Source organism: Colletotrichum truncatum (assembly GCF_014235925.2).
Source record: "Colletotrichum truncatum strain CMES1059 chromosome Unknown Contig_0011, whole genome shotgun sequence".
In the NCBI taxonomy this organism is placed as follows: Eukaryota; Fungi; Ascomycota; class Sordariomycetes; order Glomerellales; family Glomerellaceae; genus Colletotrichum; species Colletotrichum truncatum.
Genome location: NW_027222408.1, coordinates 430,808 through 452,604, shown reverse-complemented (window position 1 = coordinate 452,604; position 21,797 = coordinate 430,808). Strand labels below are relative to the sequence as shown.

Genomic DNA, 21,797 nt, shown 5'->3' with positions numbered 1-21,797 from the left:
CGACGAGGTTCATGGCCATCCGTAAAATGATTACCGTGGATATAATGAAGGCAGCAGGATACAGAATGCAAATGCACCGGCCGGATGCTACCGAGCCGACGACATTTTGCATTAAAGTTCTATAGATCAGACTGGGGACGCCGGTGTTTCGTCGTGATAGATCAGATACCCCACACCACAAAAGAGCAAAAAGACATAGTTCAGCGTGAAGAAAAAATGTAGCTATTATTTGCACCATATTAACCGTAAAATCGTACACAGCGTAGTACCTCGTAAAACCTAAACGCCCAAAAGGCGCAGAAGGTTCCATTCTCGCCGAAATCCAAAACCAATTTACATAGGCCTGACTGAAATGGGGTATCCAAGACGCCCCCCCATTCGACGGCTGCAGTATACGAGATCCCGGGTTGAACGAGACCGCGGTCTAATTGAAAAAGCTCATGCGTCGTCCAACCCAATCATCCACACGGCTCTTTAGTCCCGGGTCTGGATCTTGTTGTCGCCGGCAACGGCCTGGGCGTAGGTAGGCGGCACGGCGCCGTCGCTGCTGCCCTCGCCGGCACCACCGCCCTGCTGCGGCCTGGGAGCTCCGGCGTTGTTCTTGTTGCTGTCGTTGTTGTTGTTCGTGGTGCCGTAGCTCACGTTTCCGCCCTGCTGGTGGGGCGAGGGACGGGGCTGCTGCTGAGGCTGGCGGGAGTGAGGGGCTTGGTGTCCGTTGCCGTGGACGAAGACGTAGGTTACGCGGCCGCCCTCGCGGTCGTTCTGGGCGAGGGACTCATACTCGTAGTCGGGCTCGGGGAACTTTGCGATGATGTACCAGGCGTGGATGAGGCCGGGGATCTGATTAGTTGTGTTAGTGGGTTGCGACTGTGGGGGGTGGGACAGGTACAGAGGGACGTACGTAGCCGAGGAGGCAGAGGAGGATGTTGATCAGGGAGTCTGCTGAGCAGATGCCGCGCTTCACCCAGACTGTGGCCGTTTTGTTAGTACTCGAGCACGAGGCGTGGTGGAATAGCGCACGCGATGCGGGGTGGGTTGAGACGTACCTGGTAGAGGCGGGAAGAGGAGGGCCAGGAGGCCGAGGAAGATGTCTGCGGAACACATGTTGAACGTGAAGTGAGTATAGATAAAAAAGGAAAAAAATAAAGGTGAGCGGAGGCTTTTCTAAGGTTGTCTGTTTAATAACGGTTTGTGTATTCGGTATTTGAGGTCGAGGGTGTAGTTGGCGAGAAGGCGAAACGGGCAAGTTAGGTGACGTCTGGCACGGCCTCACTGAGGTCAGCAGGCAGCGAAGAACCGAACCAGTGGGAATGGTGGCGGAGCTCGAGAGGCGTGGGGGCTTGCGTAATTGTGTGCAGATAGGTCAGTGGGGAGATATCATTGGGTGGGACGGAGGAATGTGAGACCGATTCGGAGGTCGCCGGCGGCTTTGGGGGGTTGGTGCTTTACTAGTAGGGGGGCCTCCAGTGGGTGGTACCCTGAATATCACTACCCGAGTCTGGACATTGGGGCGTGATTCAGTGGTGTACAAGTGTTGTTGGTTATTCGTTAGTTTACTAGTCATTTAGATAGCATTTGGTGAAGAATGCCTTGGCCAGCTGACTCGGCATTACTTAGAACGTTGGATCTCTTATCTTATCTAGCTTACGTACTCAGCTACTCTTGAACCAGGCTGGAGCGTTCGACTTGGGGAATGCAGGAACACCCAAAGATGGTGGTGCCGTAGTGGTGACATGCCCTGAATATCAGAGCCCCGCCAAATAAACCGATCCCTCCTCCCCGCTGCTGGAGCTCCCGCACGGACCAGCTTGGAACTTGGACCTGTGATGTCAAGCTGCTTCAGTGGTCCTGAGACTTTAGCGGCGTTGCCAGAAACAGTTCCGCACGACTACTTTTTTCGGGGTCTCCATTGATCTGCACATCGCAACTCTGCAACGCCCACAGCGGCTGCAACAATTTCTTTTTGAACTTCCCCAATGATCATCAGATAGTCCAGTATGTCGATTCCTGGCTTGGGCCAGCTTGCAGTGCCGGTAAGTAGTGCTGTCCGCCTCGAATCTGATCTTGACCATAGAAATCCACGACTTGCAATTGTACATAGCTGACCGAGCATCATACGCACAGCAACAGGCAAACGCAAACCAAACCCGATCAATTAGGCTCCAGCCCTTTTGGGAATGGCGCTTCGAAGTCGCCTTCGGCACCGAAATCACATTCAAACTCCTCTCCGGCACCGCTGAGAAGGATGGCACCGAGCTCGCCCTGCAGCATGTCTACACCTTCTCCGGGGTCAAGTCCAAGATCCTCACCCTTCAGGGGTGTGAGTTCGAAGTCGACGGCAGCACAGCCGATGATTTCGTAGCCGAATATCACAAACCGCAAGACTCGCCGGCGAATGCGTATCTGAACCTGCACTTCCAGCTCACCGCCATGCGCCAGCGTGCCGCCGCCGAGAGGAAAGAGGGACCAAGGATCGCTATCTGCGGCCCCCATACAGCCGGCAAGACTTCACTGGCACGCACCCTGACAAGCTATGCGACGAGGGTTGGTGCGCAGCCGCTCGTCGTGAACGTGGATCCGAAGGAGGGCATGTTGAGCCTGCCCGGCACCCTGAGCGCGAGTGTCGTCGGTAGCGTGTTGGACGTCGAGGCCGTGGACGGCTGGGGTACCACGCCGACGAGCGGTCCGAGCCAGGTCCCGGTTAAGCTGCCGTTGGTGTACTACTACGGCCACGCAAATGCGGAGGACGACGCGGCCAAGTACCGTCAGCTTATAAGTAAGATGGCTGCGACGGTTACGTCAAGGCTGGCGCAGGATCCGGAGGTGAAGAGCTCGGGCATGATTATTGATACCTTTGGGCTGAGCGAGAAGAGCAATGCCGGCATGGATCTGTTTGCGCACGTCGTGGAGGAGCTATCTGGTTAGTCACCGACCCCTCGAGTTGAGTTTGGGAAATGAGCTGACGGTTGGCAGTGAACATCATCATTGTATTGGGGTCTTCCAGCCTGAACGCGGAAGTACAGCAAAGGTTTTCCGCGGAGAAGACGAGCCTCGGCGAGCAGTACAGCATTGTTCTGCTGGACAAGTCCGAGGGAGTAGTTGAGCGCGACGAAGGGTTCATGCAGCAGCTCTGCGAGGCGTCGATCAAGGAGTACTTCTTTGGCAGTATCGGTCGCACGCTGAGCCCCGCCACGCAGCAAGTCGACTTTGATACCCTGACTATGTACAGGCTTGGCGATTGTAAGCGCGCTTCCCCCTCTGACGGCATTAACTATGCTGACCACCCCCGCAGACGCCCTCTATGGTGCGGCCGACGACGGCCTCATGCGCGTGGACCCAGCTCAGCTTATGGCGCACTGGACCCTCGCTGTAATGTACGCCTCGGTTAAGGACAGTCCCGCGACGATCAGGTCCGCTAATGTCATGGGCTACGTGTACGTGGCCGACGTTGACAAGGAGAAGCGCAAACTGAGGATTCTGGCGCCTGTGAGTGGCAGGCTTGGCGATCGGCCGTTGTTGATGGGCAAGTGGCCGGAGCCATACATCAATCTGTTAGGATAAGATAAAATGATACCACGATTATTCCCTCACGGTCTGCAAAGTGAAGTTAAGTTGTGACTACAGTATGAAGTTGAAATCTAATCAAGTGGTATTCGACAGCTATTTCGCACTTAGGGTTCCCGAGAGTCTCGTATCCATCGACCTCAAGTCCAAGACTTGGCTACAGTATCAAGAAAACTAACAAACACCCAATAGATAGTCTACAAAGCAACAGTTTCCACAATCTTCGTCTCGACATCAATCTTGATCTTCCCATCAACAACTTCTCCTGATTCTATCACCACCTCACCATCATCAACTTCAACCCCCCTAAACTCAAAATACCTATTCCACTCCGGATCCTCCAACAGCGCCGCTACAATCTCCTTTTCAACAGGCAGACTGAGCTCCGTGCCCTCGTCCTCGCCCGCCGGCGCCCCGTTGACGCGGGTGGGATACGTAACCCACATATTAGACTGCACCGTCTCGAACGGCCAGCGAAAGGCGTACGGGCGCGCGAACCCGAAGTCAACCTCGCAGGGCCGCGCGTCGCGCCAGTCCGTCGACAAGCTGCCCGTCGGATGGAACGCGTCGGCACGGAAGAAGAGAGTCGTCTTGTCGCGGACGGGGGCCAGCGCGGTGAGTGTCGCATCGAGAGATTCCTGAGTGGCGGAGTTTGTGAGTTGGCGGATGTACCTATGTCGAGTCAGCGTTCACCTCCTTTTTTTTTTTTTTTTTTTTTTTTTGTCTTTGAATAGTTTCTCAGGCCTGGAAAAACGTACCAAGCCAGCTTCCAAAACTGCGCAGAAGAAACTACCTCTTCCGCCGTAAACTGCGGCACCTCGCTTCTGTTGCTGATCGCGACGAATACAACGTTACCCTGCATATCTCTCGGCACGGGGGGATCGCGGAACCGGCGGCGCATGTCGATGGCCTCGCCCCAGAGCAACGGCTCCGTCAGGTCCCAATTGTACAGCTGCGTCTTGTGCTTGGATAACACGCGCCAGATGTACGCCATGTAAGCATCGTAACTAGATGCCCAGCGCCCCGTGCCGTCGTCTGCCGGCGGGGTCGCCAGCTTCTTCAGGTCCGCGATCTTGCTCTTGGGCAAGTGGAACAGCAGCCGTTGGGAAGGGCGGTGCGCGGGGTGTCGCTGCGGCGGCGTCGGGCCCGTGACGCGCTGGGGCTCGGGGACGTCAGGCTTCGTCACCCGTGAGAGGTCGAGACTCGCCGGGTCCCAGGGAATAAAAGCCGGCGATGGCGTGCCGGGGGTTCTAGAGGAGGACGAGTAGATTGCGGCGCAGTTCGACGCGAGCTGACGCAGTTGTCCCGACCACGCCATGATGTCGCCTGAGAAGTGGTGATGGTGCATCATGAAGACCATGCCGCCGGGGATGAAGGTGGCCTTGTACGCGGCGGCTCGGGGCCGGTGGGCGGGCGTCGCTTCCGGTCGTTCGCCGCCCAGGAAGCCTGGCACGCACCACATTTCGGGGTCGCCCATGGCGCTGCCGAGGAAGTGCCGGCTTTCGAGGTCGTCAAAGGTCAGCAGTTTGTGGTTTGCATTTACGGGATCGAGCCATTGTGCGTGGAAGGCGACTGTGCCGCTGCGTTTCTTGTGCCAGCAGAGTCCCGAGCCGGAAGGGTGCGTCGTGAGGGTCCCCGAGAGCTGGCGGACTTGGGAGATTGTTCGCTCCAGGCCGGACCGGAGGATGTTTGTGATTCGGAACTGGGACTCGAGGTCGGCGGAGGGCAGCTTGAAGAAGAGGGCGTAGTTGCACCACACTTGCGCGACGCTGTAGTCTAGGGTTGAGAGGGGGAAGTATTCGTCTTCTGGGTCGGTTGCCCACCCTGTAGGGCGGACCTGGAAAATCTGAGTTGGGAGCATCATGGGATTGCGTGAGGTTTGTGAGGTTCTTTTGGCCGTTGTCAGGACGGATGGATCACCTATTGCTCTTTGGCCGAAGAACCCAAGTCTTTTTAAATTCATTATCACTCGGTTTCTCTGTTGGCTGCCAGCTCAACCTCCCTAAGGAGGAATCGGCATGTTCTTCATCGGTGTGGTTGCACCATTGCGGCTGATTTGTTTGTCTCTCCGGTCAGTTGGAGCTGATCCGGGCCCCTGGCTGGGAGAGATGTTTGGTTCATGAGTCCATGTAGTTGGGTTATACAACTAAAGCGGTGTTTCTTCAAATGACGGCTGCGTCACGGCGAGGCGAAATTTACAGCTTAACAGACTGGTGGAAGGATTCAATGTTTGGCAGCATATTTACCAGCCGCCACTGTGTTTCGTTATGGAAGTCAAGTTTGTTTGCTGTTGGTTCTGCAAGTGCACCAAGAGGTCATTGGTTGAGCAATTGGCCCTGTCCCCCTACTGATCTCTACATTCTCGTTGTAACATGGGCAACGTCCTGTCTACAAAAGTTTGGCATCTACAGCAGACAGCTGAGTATGTGTTAGTGCGAGACTAAAACCTGTTCCCCGGAATGCGGGATGCAGTTTTCCAGCGGGAGAATTTTAGAGCATGGGCGTCTTAAGGTCCCAGGACCCTGGGATGTTTGTCAGGCTTGGCACAGATGGATGTTGGTTGGAGGTCAAGCAAACGAGACCTAATTTGTCAAGTAATGTCAGATTGTTCGGGCAGATTTTCACGCCATCTCCCATACCGACAGAATCAAGGAAGAGAATATGATTTGCTGTGGCAAAAGCAACCTTGGTGAGACTGGGACTCGTACAGGTGGCAAGCAATGCTAATGACAAGCACAGATAGCATCATAACCCTTCCTAAGCTCAGAAACTACACCCACACAGGCCCTGCGACGTCAAGCATCCCCACCACGAGACCAAAGTATCAAAACAAAAGGCAAAAGGAAAGCAGACGAGAGGAATTGAGCCTCACGCGGGGGTCGAACCCGCAACCTTGAGATTAAGAGTCTCACGCTCTACCGATTGAGCTAGCAAGGCCTGCGAGTTGTAATTGTTGAAGACGGTGCTCGTGGGTTCGCAATAAGAGCCAAGTGGAGCGGTAGGGCTCGGTGTTGAGCGTGAAGAGATTTTTCTCCATCGTGAAAGCCTTCTCGTCAAATTTTTCGATCGGGGCAGCCGGGAATTGTGGGCTGACCGGCCGGAAGGCGGGGTTGAAAGTGCGCTACAGACGGGTTGAATCCACCCGGCCCCGTTCTCCGGTCCCCGCCGGATGGCTCTAGCCTAGCCAGCATCACTCGGGCTTTCTGCCGTACACAACGATCCTACATGGAGTTAGTTATAAGCATAATAACACAAGTTGAGACAAATGCTTACATGGGCCAGTAGGCGTGGATGTTTCGGTCTCCGACATCCTTCCTCGTCTGCGCAGCGAGAACGTTGACCTCGTCGGCGCGCCAGCTGAGCCCTCGCGTCAGGAACGCCATAAGGAACCCCTGTAGACCACTGGTGATGTTCTCGTAATTCCACGCGCCAAGCTCCTTGAACTTTTGGTTGCGCGGCCAGGTGTTGCTGGGCCATTTGAAGCGCATCTCCATCACGTCGACGAAGCCCGCGGCCTCCATCATAGGTTTGAGTGCGTTGAGGTCAATGAAGGCGTGGTTGAGCTTCGCAGCGGCCTCACCGAGGTAGGCCATCGATTGGTAGAGAGAGTGCTCTGGCTTTAGGGTGTCGTCGTCAGAGAGGGGGAGGTTGAACTCCTGGAGCTCGAGCCAGCCGCCCGGGTTGAGGTTTCTAGTCGTTTATGAGAAAGATATGACAGCAATAGGGGAGGGGCAATGTTACGCGTAGGCTTGACCTAGGTATTCCTCCCATTTTGAGACACTCGCGTTCATCATGCGGCTGTGGATGTAGTCGAAGGGCTGGGAGTAGGTCCAGCTGTCCTCGATGTCGTCGATTTCGAATTTGACATTGGGTGGGACGCTGCATAATGTTAGCGATCCGAACAAGGTTGTGCGGGAGGACGAATTACTGACAACTCTGGCTGCGTGGGAGACAGATCGACACCGATGACCTGTAGATTCAATGTCAGGCTAGCTCAGGAGCGCGGAGTTGTATCACTAACCTCTGCACCAGGGTGCTCGTCGCCATAATCCATGGCCCAGATGCCGGTTCCCGTGCCGAGGTCCAGCACACGTCCGACCTTGGCATCCGCCTCATTGGGAGGGGACAATCCGAGCCTGCCATCAAACGACAGATAGAAGATGTGGTGTTGCAAGTCTTGTAAGAATGTTAGAACGTTGTTCAAACATCGAGTCGGAAACATTGTTGTCGTTACCTAACCGATCATTCTCCGCCTCATCATTTGGAAAGTGGTACTCTGCTAAAGTTAGCATGTCTGCCGTCTCCTTGACAGACTGCTGGCTGGCAATCACTACTCACTTCCGTCTCTAAATCTGTGGTATGTGCGGCCGTTCTCCCTGCGATAGTCGAGTATCGAGCTGTTCATACTCGCCGTCGACGACGTGGCATCCTGCCGCGAAGATTAGTGTTGCTGCCATGCCGACACAATGCCGCGGAAAGAGAGGTCGCACATCACCCAACGACGAATCATTGTCGTTGAAATCATCTGGTTCTACCACGACGTCTGGTTGTAACGAAGCCATGTTGCAAAAAGCTCGCTTCTTCTGCACAGGTAAGGCGGAACAGGCGGAGAAGCTGTGTAACAGGACAACAGGACCATTGGTGCCACAGGTTGAACTAAATCGCGGGGTCACAGGATTACCTAGACGACCGGATGTCACACCATTAGGGCCCTTTTCGAGGCACGAAATCCCCGCACCCAAAAGGGCGCAGAAGCTATGTCTTGGGCTAGACACGGGAAGAGCGGGCGGACGTTCGGAGGTCGATTGGCGGTGGAGGAGCCCCTGGTGAGCATTCTGCAGGTGTAAGCCCCGAGAGCCAGGTTAGCGATGCGGAGACCAGGATGGTTTACAGGTGGTAATCGAAAGCCAAGGCAAGGCCACAGTATTCGGTGAGTTTCTGTGACAAAGGTGGCGGCAGACCATCGGTCCAATGAGATGATCTGATGGCTAAACATTGCAGCGGACGACCACATTAGACTCTTTCATCAATTGATGGCTGCGTGCGTCGAGTTTAAGAAAGCATCCAAATGGCGAGTCGACGAAAGAAGGACAATGAAAACGAGGAATCTTGCATGAGAGGGAACGAAATCGGAATGGTAGAGACCATGTCTCGAAGACTTCATTGAGACCATTTGGGCGATGTTTCCTCTCCGCCAGCCATGACATGTGGGAGACAGAGATATCTATCTGTCCGAGTGCGGCTTAGTTCTAGCTAGCGCATGCCACAAACCTTGTCATCGTTGATCGCAAGCCTCTTGGCTCGTGGCGCCTTTGTTAATGCTAGTCGTCTGAATGGAGAACCACTATGATGGGACTGGAAGTAAATAAAATATCGGAGCAAACCCCGTAGCATCAGCTGTGCTACCATAGGATCAGGGGCCGATTTCGATAGCAGACATGCGTCGTTGGGCAAGACATACAGTACGTGCGTATGCCGCCTCGCACTCGCACCATGTTTTTTCTTAGGAACATCTCACATGTTTGATTGAAGAAGGATATTGGGATTGAAACTGGTGGACCTACCACAGGCCTCAAGAGGCCAAGCTTCGGCTCACTCGTTGCCGCGGAAAACATATCCACATTCCGCGCCGCTGCTGGGATGCATGGAAAATTCTCCGTAATAAGCCGTGACACAGCTATCCGCTTTTCGTCGATCCTACGTGCTTGACGAATTCTTATTTCCTGCCAGCTCAGGCGCCAGAGGGACTGTGGACTTAGGTACACCATGTACCACTATGTTTGGATACAATGGGCCCGTGTCGCGGCAGCGAAGGCAGCGTTCCCGGTTGAAGTTATCCACCCAAATGTTACTTCAGCGCCTGACGTCGAACACACAATGCAAGTTTCTACAACTAACAAGCTGACATTCGCCTGGATGGATCAGATTTCAAGACCTTCCGGCTCAATATCATGATTCAACCTCTACAATATTTTGCATTAATAAAACAAACAACACGCCGTTGTGAGATCTTCATTGCCTAGCGAGCGCACAACCTTGGAGTGGTCGCGACTAAAGCAGTCATTGCTTGCCACATTGTGTCTATTAGTGTAACAGATCTTGCGCTGAATGGCGCTATCCTGCCGATGATGTCATTCGGCTCCAGTCAATCAAAATTCTAGTTAATTACTACTCTAGGAACTCAAAGTTAAATCGATCAATCAACACCCTGAACAGGCTTTTGCAACTACCGCCTCGCTTCACTAAATCTATTGATTAAAAAGGCGGAGTGCATTAGAGTTGTGTGGAGCATCTATCCGACGATCTTGGTTGGACAAAGCCTAGCCGGGCCGCATAACTCACGTTCCTAACTTAATAGTTGCGACTGCCACAGTTTGTCAATCCGTTCGAAGTTTCATAATGCAGTACGCATCATAAAAGAGCATTACGACTATTGGTGAGATATTAATCAAGGTTGCGTTTTGCGGCGCAGCCTGTTGCTCTGCGCTAGTCGCAAATTTGGTTGTCTTTCGGAACGGGATATTCGAAGCAGAAAGGTTTACCGTACATTTGTCCACAACTGTTTCAAGGAGACGAAGGATCTCTTCAACATCAGCCTCTGTTAGAAAACCTGAAGAACTAGGCGTTTCTTCCACACGTCACAGCATTGATATGAATGCCGGGTGTCAACCGTCTCAGACTTGCTATTGTGGTCTCTCAGGCCGTCTTCTAGAAATTACTATGAACAAGTAAAGCCAGTTGCAAGAGCACTGCCAAGCTAGTGAGAAGGTATTTAATATAGTTGTGAACCTTTCTATATATAATATATGCCTCCTAAGTTTTGAGTTTGTGATAAAATACCCACATTATAGTGAACTAGCAATACTATAATCTTGGGCACGAGACACAAATTAATTGAAATGTATATTAAACTTTTACTATTACTCACAAAGCCCAGGACGTTAATTGAGGAATGGCTATGCTTGATACCAAGTAGGTAATATAAAATTGTCAAAATCTGCTGTTTCGTCCAAAGCACACTTTTCTGTCGCCAGTTGATCCACCCTTACGATTCTTCTGAGTAGCTCTTTTACCACACAAATCATCCGCTACGTAAGTTGTCCATATTCAAGCTATGGAAAAAAGTACTGAATTCAATAGGATGCGTTACTTTTTCATCCTCGGGGCTTTGCTACCTTCCCTCGCAGCAGCAAAAGACTGTGCATACTTCTGGAGCGCTGGTGACGCAGTAGGAATAGAGAATGCGATGAGATTCACTGTCAAGTCATGTAAAGATGACATCGGTGGCAATGCCGATAATCTGTTCGAAAGAGCTGCTGTCAACGGGGCTGCCCCTAACTTTTGTACTGTTTGCCGGAATGTTAGAAGAGTCACTTACGACTACGACAAGAATGACAACAAGGGGAACAAGTATAGCCTTAGATGTGGTTATTACAAAAAGTTTTCGTGCAGTCAGTCATAGAGATGGAACTTTTACGAGATTAAGGCATTGAGCTAGCCTTAGACATGAGGGCATTCGACAGGCTGACGGCAAATCTTCGTAAGCTCTGACAGATCATGGTAGACAGAGGTACAGACGCGCGTATTCAGACATAATAAGACTTGCCCTAGTTTGCTCATGTTGTCTGTGTCTCCAACAGTAAATGATAACCAAAATAATTTAGATGTGAAAGCTTTTGTTATTACGGTAGAAAATAAATAAATAAAGAAGAAAATCCGTTCAAACGGAAGATCGGTGAGCGATTTTGTCATTGATAGGCATTATAAGCCCGCGGATAGCTTCATCCTATGCATAGAGCGCCCCGAATTGTGTTGTATGTAGTGAGTCACTCTTCCGGAACAGTGGACTCAGTTGCATGAGTGTTGCTGCATGCACCAAATTTAAAGTTATCTTGTTAATCAGCAAATGTACTTGTAAGTTTATTTCTTGCTAAATCAAAGGCTTGAAGCCTTGGATAAAAAAATAGGGGCTGAAAGACTCTAATAATTCTTTGAATAACACTTCTCTTGGATAAATTCCTGTCCTTTCTATAGACTGGCAGTAACTGTAAGTATAAAAGGCTCCTGAACGAAAGCCGTTTTGCAGGTTACCAGTAGGGGCTTGCGACCGATAAGACAGCACTAGTCAGGGACGCTTTCGCGGAAGACAGGGCCCCCATCCCCTGAAGCTGTCAAAAACATCATCCCTGTGCTGCATTTACTGCTCCTAGGGCACCACTTGGTCCTCTCCCTTTAACCTCCAAACTCTGCTGATCTTGTTGAGAAGGAAAACCAGGGGTTCCACGAATCGCTCACTCCTATCAAATTCCTTGCGTAATGATGAAGACATCAAAGCAGAAACCATCAAAAGCCCACTTCATAGAGAGCTCTCCAGATCAATTCAGTCGTCATTCGATTGCCAGGATTATTTCCAGAGGTACTCAGAACTGTGACACAGGCGTCGTGAACAGGTAGCCAGCTTCACTGGAGCGCCATAACTCCATATTCAAGGATCACGAAATTTTCTGTATACTTCCTGTTTTGTTTAAGCGTTTGTCACGATATTCATGCTCTGAGGCTGACCAAACTCCAACCCGCACCATCTCCTCAGCTAACGATCCATTCCCCCCGCAAGTAAGCTGATGGCCTGAAAGTTCGGCCTACATCGCAGTACAAAATGGATCTCGCGAATAGGGGCACCTCCAGCTCAAACACACCAACATCGGACGCATAGCTTACCGAGTTGACAGCGTCTGCGGTTTCGCAATGCTGGCGCGGACCAAAACACGACGACAGACGAATCAAGAGCCGTGGTTGACCGGTCGGTCTGGACATCTGCGGAAAGCAGGGAAACCTGGATCGTAGGAAGATCATGGGCAAGGGAAGAGAACCCCAAAATTGCAAAACACGTCTATTCCCGTTTCCCTCCTCCTCGAGGGAATTCTTCAGCTTGTCGTTGGCCAGGGTTCGGGTCAGGGGCTCGAGTTGTTTGGGGGCCTGTGTGCCGTACTCCGATGTTTGGATGTCATCCGAAACATTGGCCCGACAGGGACGGCCTCGGTCTGTGGCCCAGTGCCCATAGATCAGCCTCAACGACCTCACTGGTTGATTTTGCGCTATGTTACGTTTTTTTTTTTACTGTTTTTGCCTGCAGCATACTGTCTGAAGGAACAGAATCGCCGAGCGGTAGGTAGCCCGCAATGTTGGTCGACTTTTCTCACGCATCAGCAGCCGGCGACTAGCACTCGTCGTATGCTCAGCCTCAGTTCCAGAACCGTGCCCCTGTGACAGAAATGCGTCGCATCTCGAGCTGAACCAGAGTTTGAACGGACGGCAGACATCAGCAAGCGCTGGCAGCTTTGACGGATTTGCCGATGGTTCAGATCGTCTAATGAAAAATGGTGCCGTGGTATTTAAGACGACAGGTGTCCGCGGAGTTGAGTGGATGGGGGAGTTTACTAAACTACAGAATTAACAGCAGGGCTGCAGCTATCCATACACTTGTTTTCCAATAATAACCAAGTATTTTGATAATACTGTTGCTTTCTTTTCGTTCTTCGTCTTCATCATGGTCCGCTTTTCTCTTGTCGCAGCAATCTGTGAGTATTTCGATACCTGTGGTTTGTCTTGCTTAGGATGTCAACTAACAAACAAATCATAGTCGCTGCCACCGTCCTAGCTGTCCCAAGCCCTCTGACGCCAGACCCAGCGGGAGAGAAGAATGTGGGCAATGGCCAGGGTGCTCAGTTCATCGGCGGCGCCTGTCTGACCAGCAAGGACTGCGCTTCCGCATGCTGTGCTTCCCTGAGCGGTGCCGGCATCTGTTCCGGAGTTGGAGCCCAGTTCCAAGCAGGCAAGCAAGGGTGCGGCTTCGGTGATGGCGGTGCCGTCGCTGCTCCAGATGCTTCGCAGGGAGCCGGCCAAGCAACGCCGACCATGGAAGCAGCGCCGGGTAACGGAACCAACGCCGGTGCGGGAACGTCAGGAGCGCCAGGTTCCCAGAACGTCGGCAAGGGTAACGGACAGCAGTTCATAACTGGGCAGTGTCTTTCTGATGCGGACTGCGCGTCAGGATGCTGTGCTGGTCCGAAGGGAGCATGCGCCGCGCGGGCGGTTGCAGAGGAGAATGGGAAGGCGGGTTGTGGGTTTACTGCGGCTTGATTTATGCTGCACTTTTAACTTCTGGGGCGGAAATCTTATAATTGGCACATGTAAACTACTATGAGACATTTGGAGCGGATATATTCATTACTTAGACTGGTTGAGTGTTATCCTCAGGGACTACAGACATTGGCTGACCATAAGACTAAGTAAATCAACTTTTATTGAATTAAGGTAACTTTACAAGTCCAATCCTTCTCCTGTGTATGTTCTGAGACAATATTATTAGTAGTTATAAAAACCCCGACAATCACGCACTGATACTACGCAGTCCTAGTCCCTGTTCGTCGTCTTTTCCCTAAAGCACCTCTCTCCGACCCAACGGGTGCCTTTCACCACAGGATCGTCAACCAAGTGGTAGAACACATCGCTCACCCACAAAAGAACCAAGGTATTGATTAGACTCGCCCACACGAACGCGAGGATATAGCTTCTCTGGGCTTTGTGGATCGTCGCAGCGACAGAGTCTGAAGTGCCTGCTTGATAAGGATCCGCCAGTTCCGCTTCTGTCCTCATCAGGGAATCCCACGCAGGGATCAGCCACCGCATGCCAATGGTGTGGTTTACGACGACGTGCCAAAGGTAGAGGGAGTAGGAAATGCGGCCCAGGTACTGGGGAAACCTGGCGGTAAACAGCCGCTGCAGCAGAGGCTCGCCCTCGTCTGTCACGACAAAGACAGAAGCCACGCTCTCGGACCTGCTTTCGCGGCGCATCGGTTCCTTTTCAGAGAACCGGGGGGCGGTGGCAGCTGACGACGCCGCTTCCATCTCTTCCTTGTCTTCCTCCTCGAGATCCGGATGGGTTCGGTACCACGGCAGTCGGATGTTGCGTCTGAAGATGTTGCTGAAGTTGACCGGCGGGGAGTACATCAGCGCGAGGAGGACGACGATGGAGCCTACGGCATTCCAGTGAAGTTGGGTCCTGTCGTCCCTGTCACGGAAGAACGCGGGAATACCATGCGAGGAGAGCCACATGAATCCTGGAGTCCAGGAGCCCTTAAGCTCGGGGTAGCACATGAGGTGAATACCGAGGAAGAATGCAATAATCGTCCACAAATGACGAATGGCTTTGAGAGAGCAAAATACCGCCTTTTGGCCGATTCGCATGTTGCACATTGGCAGGACATCCTGCGGCATGCTGGGCGGGACCATGTAGAAAAGCTCCGCCAGAAGGAGACCGATGGGGAAGAGAGCGACGTCCCAGTCTCCGAAATAGATAAGAAAACAGCTAGTTAGGGTCGTAGCTGAAATGTGTATCCACCTGTTGACGCGGTAGAACATGAGAAGGAGTGTAAAGACGAGCAAGGAGCCCTTCACTTGGATGGGGATAATCCACAGATGCCCATCATAAGCCATGCGCCCCGTGTCGTCTCGGCCGATGATGGTATTGAAAGGATTGATCAAGTTCAAAATCCCCCAGAACCAGTACTTGATCTGGTCGAGAAGGTTGTTGGCAACGGATGGCATTGGAATGGCTGAAGAGTCTTTGAAGTAGTAGCCGTAATAGGCGATTATTGACATGAGCAAGGTAGCCGCGATGATGGGGATGTAAAGTCGGAGGAGGCGATGCAACGCGGAGCCGCAAATGTTGTAAACGATTTTGTCAGTCTTGCGCTTGTAAATCATGGCGAGGACCTTGGTCGTGAGAATATAGCCGGATACAACGAAGAAGATGGTGACACCGGCCCGGCCAGAATGGAAGATCTTGATAATCGTCCTTTGCCAGAACCACATGTTATCCTCATCTGAGCCATAGCCCTGCCGGAGCTTCGGGAACCACAAGTAAGTAAAATGATAGACGTAGACCGTGAATGCCGCGACGCCGCGCAGACCGTCGAGGTAGGCCGTCGGTCTGAGGCGCTTTGGGGGTGAAAGTTTGGTTGATCTGCTGCAAAAGTGGCTTATAGGGCTGAGTATGAAGGTGGGCAACAGCATGAACAAGATGGTCCTCAGGTATAGAAGGAGCTGGAAGAACTTGTCCCACCAGGGGTGTTCTCCGACGTGAAGATCGTTGACGAAGGAAGAGACGGAGTTCCTCGCCGACCGAATAGTAGCGACAAAAGCGGGTTCATCTGTGTCAAAATCTCGGTAGCGTCCGAACTCGAGCGACCTGCGTGAGTCGGAAAAAGGGTTGATGAACTGCATGGCCGTTACGACGGATGAACGGCGTCGTTGCGGTGTAGGCGGTAGGTGAGCCCAGGAGTTCTGTCGCGGCCTAACGAGTGAAGCTCCAGCACGGCTGATCTTGACAGGAACCTGTCCGACGAGGTTCAGAACCCTCCCTCCTTTATCAACCCAGGTGATGTGGCTGTTGTCCATGATTGTCTGTTCCCCTGCTTCGGTTGAGGTTCCGTTGCCTGGCTGGAAGTCGTGTGTTTAAACAGATTCCTGGAGCTGGGGATGAACCATTTTACATGTCGCGCCTTCAGGCGACTTGGATAAGAATGCTCAGTCTACATTACAGCTCGACGGCCTCGGACCGACGCGGAAACTGCAATTGTGCAACCGTTTCTGGTTAATGGTTATGAATTCTCTATGCCATCGTGTACACAAGCGGTCATTTTCCGCATTGGGGCATCAATGATGCGGGGGAGTTCAACGAAGAACCGTACATTGACGCTTCCGTTTGCCAGTAAGGCATTTGGGCGCCCCTAAATGCAGCCAGGCCAACCACCGTGCAAAAACTTACAGGGCCTGTGGCTCCACTTTCTGCCAGAATTGGGTCATCTCTATCCCCTAGGCCGCATGCGAAGTTAACTGTCACCAGTGAATACAACCGCACTCGGTTCCAAGTCGTTGTTGTAGCACGCGACCTTGCCAACGGAAAATGGTGTTGATTATTGGCCTGATGGGTTATTAAAGATGCTGCAGTTATTCGCTGCTTACTATTTTCGTGCCTTATTATACTTCTCTTAGACGCAAAGAACTTGGAAGTTATAGTATGTTTGCTCATAAAGACGGCGTAGTCTTGAGATAGAGACCCGTGATGGCCTTGCTTAGACCCTACAATATCACAGGAGAAATCATCATCATAGCTTCTGCCGTGCCCAGCAGGCGGGGAACGTTGACCTGTCGCAAACTACTTTGGAAGCTCGAGAGTTGAGCATTGGCTGCAAGACAGTACTTTGCTGCTTTCGCTGGTCGGCTACAGCGGCTGGAAGCCCGAAGTCCTAACCTTCCGAAACCATCTGTCTCGGAGGTTGCCCAGGCCATACATGTCGCCACAAGCATGCCAGACAGGTGGCACAGAAATACAGCAGTTGGCCGAACGCTGGAGAAGAAATTCCTTGGGGCAAGACCATATACACATGGCGTGATCCGTTTGCGGGCTCGACTTTGGTATCGTATCACACTACACGGATTTCTCGGCGTGGCTATCCCCAAGCATTTGCTCTTTTGCTCATGCATAGCTTCCTCTGATATGTCACTGTTGTCAGTGCGCATCAGCGATCAAGTATATCTTAGTTCGACAAGCTTGAGCAGTATCTTTTCTTCTAAACTTGAAGAGTAGAGCCACAGCCTAATTAACTAGTCCCATTTCAACATTATGGCCTCAGTGTTCTCAACTATTAGCGTGTAGATACTCATATTTGTGACTGCCGGTTTGGCACAAATAACATTACAGATGCAAAGCAAAAGGTCAGGGAAAACGGTTTAAATTCCCAGTTCATGAGGATTGTTCAATGTAAGACCTAACATTGTGAAACAGTCAGTGCTATCCGCAATACAGGAATTTTGAAAGCGAACCACATGTGTCTCGAACCAGGAACGCGCCTTGATGATTCCCGGTGCAACAAGCCTGGTAACAGAGCCGATTGAAGGTGAAATTCTTCTTTACGAAACGCTTTTTATCTATGTGATCGAATGCAACTGAGCTGCGTGAAACGTTTTCGAAGCAACGTGGCTGGCCACACTGCGGTTGACGGTCTGGAAGGCACACCATATTGTTTGCCGTTTAATTCCATGCGGCCTGTGTTCGAGAACGAATACATCATGAACAGATATGATGGCCGAACCACTCTTCGGGATTTGATTCAGCGGCTTCTACCGAATACACGGTACCGAACGCATCTCTGGCTTGAAGAGAAAATAGTATAACGGGAGAGAAGACTGAACTAATGGAAGACTCTGAACCAAGGATATTAACACTTGATCGAAAGCATCGATTCCTTCCGGAAAATAATCTGAATGGGTAGGTTCAGCGCCACGGGCAATAATGCAATCAAGACTCACTCGACACTTCTCTCTCTACGCCTCAGTGTATCCGATTTATTCGTGGCCGATACATCCAGTTTACTCAAGACGCCTTTTCTTGACCTCGGCTCTTACCAGGTACTCTATCTGCTGGACATTCTGACAACAATGGAAGAAACAAGGTTTACAGAGCAGTTCACGCCATCTACCCTGGTCATCATGCTCAGTATCTTACGACGTTTAAAACTCGCTCTCGGTGGGCCCGCCACCACTTGGACTGGGACTAGCGAGAGGGAATCATTAGAGGTCTGACGTCATGTAGTATTCAAGACTTGGGCGAATTATGCCAGATGTAGGCAAGTCTTTCATGCTCAAATATTCCCTTGAAAACGTAAGAGTTCATACGAGTTGCCTATTCCTATGGAATAATGTGATGAATCACCTTCAGCATCAGTCTTTTGCCCTGACAGAGGGTGCTAGCAGTTTTGATCTTCACCTGCCTAATGAATTGTAACTATCATTAAGCCTAGACTCTCCCCAGATGCCACTAGCAAGGAGTTTGTGCAGTTAAATCTCTACTTTAATCGGCCAAATGCGAGTCTACAAATACTCAACATAGGTCCTGCAGCACATGAGGGTTGACCTGCTCTGGCTCCCCTACGACCATTTAAGATCGCCATGTACTAATGACTGTTTACCTTGAAATCAGTTTCCTCGCTGTTTCTGCTGTCTTTGACATCTGTTTGCTCAGCTTCGTGATTATATCGTCTCGATGTGTTTTTCTGCGGCTGAATGAACTACAACATGCTTCCAAGACAGAAAATGACCCGAATATTGGTCCATGTTCTAGTACAAGGAATTACGCGAATACTAGACAGGAGAGACTCAGAGACGAGCCAGCGACTACATCCCTGTTACGACGACTGGCGACATGTAGTCAAGCGACAAAAAGATATCAAGTTCAAGGCCAATCAAGGCTTAAATCCTGTAATCATTATGACCTATTTGGTTCTGTATCTGCCCCGTCCCGAACTCCTCTTGCTATATTTTGCTTTTCATAACCGACGTACAAATATCTGGTAAAAAACTTTTTTTTCTAGGCAGCTGTTTTCCTTTCTTCTTTCTGGTTTCTGGTGCTTGTTTTCTGGCGCTGAAAATGGCTATGGATGGCATAGAGGACGATGCGGTGACCACGTCGTCCAGCCTTACTGGTTGCTACCTACATGCAATGATCCAAATTGAATGGATTCTAGGGACATGGCTCTGCGTGGAGAGGATGGGGACAGGTTGCCCACATGGATAAAAAAAATAATGGAGGAGCAAAATATCTCGCACATGCGTGCTGCAGACGATTAGAAGCTAAAGAGGCCGCTACGGCGCTTACCAAGTGGGTAGATGACGAGAGAGCTGAGGAACAGACCGACGGCGATGCCGATGGCGATCTGGATCATGGACGCGGCGACGCTGAACACGACGGTGTTGATCTCGGTCGCGTCGTACTGCACGGAGGTCGTGCCGCTGACCTCGTGCGTGGAATTCGTAATCTTGTTGGCGGTGGTCAGACCGCTGAGCAGGCCACCCGTGGACGCCAGACCTCCCGGCACCTGCGTGAAGATGGCGGGGATGAGGGTGGCGGCGGCGACTCCGTGGCGGATACGCGAGTAGAGGTTGGCGAGGACGCCGACGGTGAAGGCGCCGAGAGTGTTGGCCACCTGCGGAGCCGCACTGAACCGGAGGCCGCTGAAGTAGTTGACGACGTATCCAGCAAAGGCGACGACCAACATGACGGGCATCTGGCGCCATTTGGCCTGGTACAGGACGGCGATGCAGACGACGAAGAGGGGGACGAAGATGAAGCCCAGGAGCGGAGATATCGAGTTCTGGCAACTAGTGGTCGAGACGGCGTTGCTGTCCAACAGACCGTAGATCGCGGAGCCGATGGTGATGCCGAAGCCGAGGAAGAGGGAGTAGATGACGGCGTAGACGATGCGGATCGAACCGGGTACGATGGCGCGGGATTGGAGCTCAAGAGCCGAGCACAGCACCATGTAACCCGGGAGCAACATGACGATGCCGCCCTGGGCGATTGCCGAGAAGCAAAATAGGTTGCCGCCTCTGATGCTGCCGAAGGCTCGGGCCAGGAAACTTACCAACACGGTGGCCGTCACCTCGAGAACGTTGCTGTACAAGCTGGAGCGGGCCGCGACGATGAGCTGCAGGAAGCCGACGAGGCAGCCGAACAAGAACGCCAGTGGGAGATCGATCATGCGTGCGCCAAAGGAGAAGGGGGCGGCCGTGGCGCTCGTCAGGCCGAAAACGAGAACTCGGACCCAGGCGTGGAACTTGTCCTTAGATTTCATCAGAGCGTCCAGGCGTTCGATTCCGTCGTTGACAGACACCACGTCGTGGATGACTTCCTTGTAAATGTGGTGCGTGTCCCTGAGCTTGCCGAGGTCGATGCCCTGCGAAGCTCGAACGATTCGCACCTCGGTGGTGTGCACCGACCTGTCGTCGAAAGAGATGATCATACAACCCGGCAAGTACAGGAACTGGCCGTCGATCTCAAGCACCTTTGCAGTCGTGCTAAGATATTCCTCGAGACGATGCGTGGGTGCGCCATATAGCATGAGCGCACGGCAGAGAGTAATGATGTACTCCTGGCGAGCGAGGGTCTCGGCGATGTGAACCGTAATCTTGGCCTCCTCCTCCTCTCTTGCAAGGTAAGCGCTGATGCGGGAGTTACTGTAAGTACGCTTGTGCTTGGGCCGCTGCTTCTTGCCGGCAGCCTTGCCGCCGTTTGGCGACCCTTCTTTCTCGCCCTGCTGGTTGGGGTTGGCCAGACGGGCAGAGGCTTCGATGAGGTTGACAAGAGTATCAGTAGACTTATTCGCATTGTACCACTTCTTGCGGGTGGGCGTAGTCGGGGTGGTGGTGCCGGATTCAGAACCAGTGGCGGAAAGAGGACCTCCGAAAGAAATAACGGAGTTGCGGTTGTTGGTAGGTAACGCGGGAGCATTCTCAGCAGGCTTATAAAGCTTCAGAAGCTGAGACAAGACGCTGCCGCGATACTCCTTGGGCGGTGGTACGGCATAAAGACCGTCAAAGTTGCCATCGTTGACCTCTGGCAGTAGCTGATCCGTTTGCTCAGCCTTCTCCGCGTCTTGAGCGTTGGAAGGACCAGCCGCACTCTCGGCTTTGTCGGCAAGGCGCCAGGTGTGAGCTCTCACGATACGGTACGCTTCCGAGTTAAGCTGTGCTTGATGCTCATGTTTCTCTTCGTCGCCGACAGCGGGGTTGGTGTCGTTCAAGGGTTGGTGAGAGTTGAGGTCGCGCAAGGGGATATATGCGCCATCCCTAGTAGGATGGTCATACTCGCTTGTAGCGGTTGTGACGGCGGATTCAATGGATACGCGGGACTCTTGCGTCGGAGAGCCCAGCTGGATGTTGGCTGCAACCTGGCGAGCTCGTTCCTGAGCAGCGGCGGCAGCAGACTTTGCTTCCTGCCGCTCACTATCCACCGAAGGACGCGGGTTTTCCTTGGCAAAGGTTGCAACAGTCGGGATGGATCCTCCTGAACTGCCTCGCAAGATAGAAGGTCTGGGCGGATTGGGTGGTGTAGGAACAGGTAGAGTAGCTACTGGTGGTGGTGATGTTGGGGGCTGGGTCACGGCCGCTCGGCTATTGAAGCGTACGCGGCCTTTTTCTTTTTTCAGGGCGGCTGCCGCCGCGGCCTCGGAAGCGGAAGTTGATGATTCGCCTGTTTCGGGATTAGGGCCGGCAGCTGGGATCTCGGGAGATGAGCTTCCGGAAGCGGCGTTTGAAGTCGTGGCTGAGTTGCCGCCGGGTTCGAGATCGGGACCGGGGTCGTCATCCATAGAGGCCGGCGAGATTCCGACCAT

General features: G+C 52.3%; 9 protein-coding genes across 9 annotated transcripts; 4 read left to right on the top strand and 5 right to left on the bottom strand.

The window, feature by feature from the left end:
* Positions 1-474: 474 nt before the first annotated feature.
* Positions 475-1,104, bottom strand: CTRU02_214464 (stress response rci; the record flags this gene model as incomplete). Its single annotated transcript, XM_036730372.1, has 3 exons — positions 475-840; positions 902-969; positions 1,047-1,104. The coding sequence occupies 3 exons, from the start codon at positions 1,102-1,104 to the stop codon at positions 475-477; spliced, it is 492 nt and encodes a 163-aa protein (XP_036577828.1).
* Positions 1,105-1,997: 893 nt separating this feature from the next.
* On the top strand, positions 1,998-3,561 carry CTRU02_214463 (pre-mRNA cleavage complex ii protein clp1; the record flags this gene model as incomplete). Its single annotated transcript, XM_036730371.1, has 4 exons — positions 1,998-2,033; positions 2,125-2,920; positions 2,974-3,240; positions 3,293-3,561. 4 exons carry the CDS (start codon positions 1,998-2,000, stop codon positions 3,559-3,561), a joined length of 1,368 nt encoding a protein of 455 aa, XP_036577827.1.
* Positions 3,562-3,761: 200 nt separating this feature from the next.
* Positions 3,762-5,527, bottom strand: CTRU02_214462 (acyl transferase; the record flags this gene model as incomplete). Its single annotated transcript, XM_036730370.1, has 2 exons — positions 3,762-4,236; positions 4,323-5,527. 2 exons carry the CDS (start codon positions 5,525-5,527, stop codon positions 3,762-3,764), a joined length of 1,680 nt encoding a protein of 559 aa, XP_036577826.1.
* Positions 5,528-6,754: 1,227 nt separating this feature from the next.
* On the bottom strand, positions 6,755-8,126 carry CTRU02_214461 (methyltransferase domain-containing protein; the record flags this gene model as incomplete). The annotated part of the gene is made up of 8 exons (XM_070206245.1): positions 6,755-6,785; positions 6,838-7,254; positions 7,306-7,457; positions 7,499-7,534; positions 7,586-7,740; positions 7,799-7,840; positions 7,903-7,993; positions 8,055-8,126. 8 exons carry the CDS (start codon positions 8,124-8,126, stop codon positions 6,755-6,757), a joined length of 996 nt encoding a protein of 331 aa, XP_070060019.1.
* Positions 8,127-10,705: 2,579 nt separating this feature from the next.
* On the top strand, positions 10,706-11,026 carry CTRU02_214460 (uncharacterized protein; the record flags this gene model as incomplete). The annotated part of the gene is made up of 1 exon (XM_036730368.1): positions 10,706-11,026. One exon carries the CDS (start codon positions 10,706-10,708, stop codon positions 11,024-11,026), a length of 321 nt encoding a protein of 106 aa, XP_036577824.1.
* A 1,531-nt stretch (positions 11,027-12,557) lies between these two features.
* CTRU02_214459 (uncharacterized protein) lies at positions 12,558-12,785 on the top strand (the record flags this gene model as incomplete). The annotated part of the gene is made up of 2 exons (XM_036730367.1): positions 12,558-12,729; positions 12,775-12,785. The coding sequence occupies 2 exons, from the start codon at positions 12,558-12,560 to the stop codon at positions 12,783-12,785; spliced, it is 183 nt and encodes a 60-aa protein (XP_036577823.1).
* A 326-nt stretch (positions 12,786-13,111) lies between these two features.
* On the top strand, positions 13,112-13,704 carry CTRU02_214458 (biotrophy-associated secreted protein 2; the record flags this gene model as incomplete). Its single annotated transcript, XM_036730366.1, has 2 exons — positions 13,112-13,142; positions 13,205-13,704. 2 exons carry the CDS (start codon positions 13,112-13,114, stop codon positions 13,702-13,704), a joined length of 531 nt encoding a protein of 176 aa, XP_036577822.1.
* A 273-nt stretch (positions 13,705-13,977) lies between these two features.
* On the bottom strand, positions 13,978-16,023 carry CTRU02_214457 (acyltransferase; the record flags this gene model as incomplete). Its single annotated transcript, XM_036730365.1, has 1 exon — positions 13,978-16,023. The coding sequence occupies one exon, from the start codon at positions 16,021-16,023 to the stop codon at positions 13,978-13,980; it is 2,046 nt and encodes a 681-aa protein (XP_036577821.1).
* Positions 16,024-19,250: 3,227 nt separating this feature from the next.
* Positions 19,251-21,797, bottom strand: CTRU02_214456 (Uncharacterized UPF0442 protein C7D4.12c 2; the record flags this gene model as incomplete). The annotated part of the gene is made up of 1 exon (XM_036730364.1): positions 19,251-21,797. The coding sequence occupies one exon, from the start codon at positions 21,795-21,797 to the stop codon at positions 19,251-19,253; it is 2,547 nt and encodes an 848-aa protein (XP_036577820.1).